Below are 4,243 nucleotides of genomic sequence, written 5' to 3'. Positions count from 1 at the left end.
TATGTTTTTTGAAAACTTTTTACCTTTGATCAAATTCCTTAGATTACCTGAATGACTTGGATGACTAACCCTACACAGACATCTAGATGCCTTAAATTAATTGTCTAGACCGTGTTGAAAAGCATCACAGTGAACATTAGGTTCTAAAATACCCTTGAAAACATTGTCATCCAGTAGAGAAATTGTCCAGAATAAACAGTAGTAATATCAATTTATAAACAGGACCCACATTACAGATAATTCATAATGCAAAGTTTCTGAAATGAAAACATACCTTAGATCAGTGGTTCCCAAACTTTTTTTGCTGGGCCCCCCTTTGTTTTACAAGCCCCCACCACCACCACCACCACCACCAACAGACACAACTTTCAATCACACACACCCATATTTTGTTTTCAAACTCCATTCCTGTTTATTTCCCACCTCAAAACCTTTTGTAAACAATTGAGGAAATGAATGTTAACAGTAATAAATTACAGGTTGAAATAAAATAAACTACTACCTCTTTGAAATAACAGAAAAACAAACCATCTTTATCGTATCGTTTTGTGTAGTTGTTTTTTTTTTCCAGTGCAAGAATATTCAAAACTGCCTGGTATTTTCTTAATGCCTCTCTGTGCAAAATGGGTTTACAAATATGAACAACTCCCTGAGAGGAAAAATAAAAAAAATTAAAGGTTTGTTGCAAAAAAAACCCACATTTAATCCTCACATCTTTTCAGTGACTGGTGTGAGCCTGCCTGTTGCTGCAGATCTTCTCAAACCTGGGTTGCAGTTTTGAGACAGCCACTCTGAGTTCATTTTCAATGTCCAGCTTTGATCTGTACTTCGTCTTGATTGAAGCCACAGCAGAAAAGCCTACCTCGCATAAGTAGGATGTGGCAAAAGGAAGAAGTATTGCCAGGGCTCTCTTACCCAGCAGTGGGTATTCTTTGTCCACTCCAATCCAAAATGCAGCCAGGGTCTTTGAATTAAACTGCAGCCTCTTAGTTGAATCAGAGGTAAGATCAATGAACTGTTCCTCCTCGGATGTGCTGAAGTCAGCAGGGGGTGTTGCACTGAAGGGGTCACGGATCCAGTCATATTCTTTGGAATCTTGCACCAGGAAATATCTCTGGAAATGTTTCTGAAGGGCAGACATGTGTTCTTTCATGCATGGGATCACTGTATTCTGCAGCTTGTTGTCTTCAATGAATGATTTCAAATTCTCAAATGAGTCCACGTTTCCATCTTTCACTCGCTGCTTCCACATTTCAAGTTTTCTGACAAATGATGTGACTTTATCTGTCAGATGTGGGAGGTGAGTGTTTGTGCTCTGCATCTGCAAATTTAGTTCATTGAGTTTCAGGAACATGTCACTGAGGTATGCCAGTTTCATGAGAAAGTTGTTACAGTTAAATTTGTTGGTAAGATCACTGCCCTCTTCCTTCAAAAAGATGCGGATCTCATGTCGCAGTTCAAAGACCCTGGATAGCACCTTCCCACGTGACAGCCATCGGGACTCGCTGTGATACAAAACGGCTGTGTGGTCGGAGCCCATTTCTTCACACAGTGCCGAAAAAATCCGGGATTTCACAGGTCGTGTTTTGATGTAGTTGACTGTGGTGACGACATCAGTCATTACGTTACTCAGGTCAGCACTGAGCTGTTTAGACCCCAGTGCTTCGCGGTGTATCATACAGTGTGTCCACTGCACATTGGGGGAGACGCGCTTGATGAGCGCTTGCAGCCCTCCTCGTTTCCCAGCCATAGCCTGCACCCCGTCTGTGCAAATCCCCACACAGTCCTCCCATTTCAGCTCGACCTCTTTTAAGTAAGAGTCTATGATTTTAAACAGTTCTTCTGCAGTGGCTCTGGTAGGAACTTCTTTGCAGAAAAGTAATTCCTCCCTCATCTCATCTCCATCAATGAATCTGACATACGTTATCAGTAAGCAGTCTTTGATACTATCAGTGGCTTCATCCATCTGCAGAGAAAAGCGGCTGTCATGCACCTTATCATTAAGTTGTTCCTCTATGTCCTTTGACATATCATAAATGCGCCTGCAGATGGTATTATTGGACAGAGGAATATCCCGTAGTTTGCTGGCTGCTGTGTCATCAATCATAGTTGAAACCATATCCATAGCACAGGGAAGTATTAATTCCTCTGCAATTGTGTGCGGCTTTTTACACTGAGCCACTCGGTAGGCAACTTTATAGTAGCTGAGGAGAGCATTTGCCGAAACAGATGCAGCTTTAGTAAAGTGACACTGTTGACCACAAAAATTTCAAAGTTTTTGTCTGAAAAAGTCTACTGATTTGTCTTTGTGCTCTGGATGTTTTGTCTCCAAGTGGCGTCTTAGCTTGTTAGGCTTTAAAATGTCACTAGCTAGCACTTTAAGACAGACAAACACTGCGGCCTCTCCTCATTACCCACCGTTGCGCAAGTGAAACCAAGCGCAAGGTGTGCTTCGTCATATTTTCTGCTTTTTGGTTTGGAAGGAAGTGGGTCTGTATGCATATTTGGTGATGCTTCATCTTCTGCTTTTCGTTTGTGTGCGAGCCCCGTCAAAAACCTGTCCATTATGCTAGCTAACAGAGTTCTTTTTTTTCTTTTTTTTTGTGGTACTTAACACCACGCCCCCCCTCCCCCCCCCCCCCCCCCCCCCGCTGCAATTGCTCTGCGCCCCCCCTAGGGGGCGGGCCCCACACTTTGGGAACGTCTGCCTTAGATGTTTTTGTTACATGTCTTGTTTTTTGGAGTTGGTTATATTTTCTGCATTGAAGATTGAACCAAATTTCCTCCACTGTGATTGCCAGTTATCGCAAATGTGTAATTGCAGTTTTTGCCACTAAGATAGCCTCTGTAATATTTTGCAGTATTCTAGCAATCTTATTTATCTAGTCATCAATTCAAGGGGGAGTTCTTCCTTCACCTTAATTAAGGGTTTTTGTTAGTTTTTTCTGTTAGAAGGAAGTTCTTCCTTGCCACGATTGCTTACTCATGGAGGGTGATCTGATTGTTGGGGTTTCCTGTTTTCTCTGTATTATTCCAGGTAAGAATTAAACCAGTTAAGGGCAGAACCCTTGATGCCTACAACATGCTCTAGCCTCCTCAAGAGTATATTATGATCAACCATGTCAAAGGCTGAAGACAGATCCAATAAAACTAAAACGGCAGGGCGACCAGAGTCAGCAAATACAAGAAGATCATTATAGACTCTTAGCAGTGCCGTTTCAGTGCTATGGTGTGGCTTAAAACCAGAGTGAATTAAAATTTTTTGAATAACATTCGGGGGTTGTGGCTATTAGTCTCAATAATGTCTGATAGGAAAGCTGCTTTAGCTGCCTTTACGGAGTTCTGGTAGAGAAAGCGGCTCCTACAAAGAATGTCATAGGATGTCTGAAGCGTTTCTTTTTTCCACCTCCTTTCAGATTGACGGCAGGCACGATGTAAGGCTCGTATAGTGTCATTTAGCCATGGTTGATGAGAAGTTCTGGGACGTTTCATCTTTATAGGGGCCACAGTATCTAAGATGTAACAACAGGTGGTTAGCATAGCGTTGGCAAAATCATCAACCAATGGAGGTGTGTAACAGTTTGTATCAGTAAAGTCTGGATCAAAAAAGGCAAAGTTTAGAAAGGTCATAATAAAGTTAGCCACTGTCTCAGAGTTAATGATACATACAGGGCGATGACAGCCTTTAGAATTTAAATCAATTGCACATAGCTCAACATCAAACAAAACCAAAAAATGGTCAGAAATACCAGCATTATCAATGTCCATAGTACAAATATCCAAAGCATATGAGAGGACCAAATCCAAGGTATGACCTTTAAGATGAGTTGGTTCCCTGACCCACTGTGTAAGGTTAAAAGAGTCAATTAGGGCAAGAAAATCCTTGGCTCCCTAGTCATCAGCACAACAAATATGTATTTTAAAATCTCCAGTGATAAGAGCTTGGTCATAGCTTAATAAAAATGAACCTAAGAAGTCAGCAAATTCACAAATGAAATACCTATTATATTTAGGTGGTCGATAAATCACAGCACATAGAATCGTTGGGGGTCCGGCAAGCTCCAAAAGTTGAACCTCAAAACTAGAATAAATAGGAGAGGGTAGTTGCCGAACTTTAAGTTTGTTTTTAAAAACAGAGGCCACGCCTCCACCTCTTCCCGAAGGCCTCGGTGAACTGAAGAATACACAGTCCGGAGGTAGTAGCTCTGAAAAAGGAGAGGACTCACCAGGACGAATCCAAGTT

General features: G+C 41.7%; 1 protein-coding gene across 1 annotated transcript; it reads right to left on the bottom strand.

Moving 5' to 3' along the window:
- Window positions 1–718: 718 nt before the first annotated feature.
- LOC148100087 (zinc finger BED domain-containing protein 5-like) lies at window positions 719–2,119 on the bottom strand. The gene has a single exon (XM_087849798.1). It carries the CDS (start codon window positions 2,117–2,119, stop codon window positions 719–721), a length of 1,401 nt encoding a protein of 466 aa, XP_087705924.1.
- Window positions 2,120–4,243: the final 2,124 nt, after the last annotated feature.

Source organism: Neolamprologus brichardi, chromosome 13 (assembly GCF_056152115.1).
Source record: "Neolamprologus brichardi isolate AB-2024 chromosome 13, ASM5615211v1, whole genome shotgun sequence".
Lineage (NCBI taxonomy): Eukaryota > Metazoa > Chordata > Actinopteri > Cichliformes > Cichlidae > Neolamprologus > Neolamprologus brichardi.
This window is presented reverse-complemented; position numbering and strand designations above follow the sequence as displayed.

Bases quoted from the DNA above. Each gene is read 5' to 3' on its own strand.
- LOC148100087 (XM_087849798.1), bottom strand. From the start codon at position 2,119: ATGGTTTCAACTATGATTGATGACACAGCAGCCAGCAAACTACGGGAT.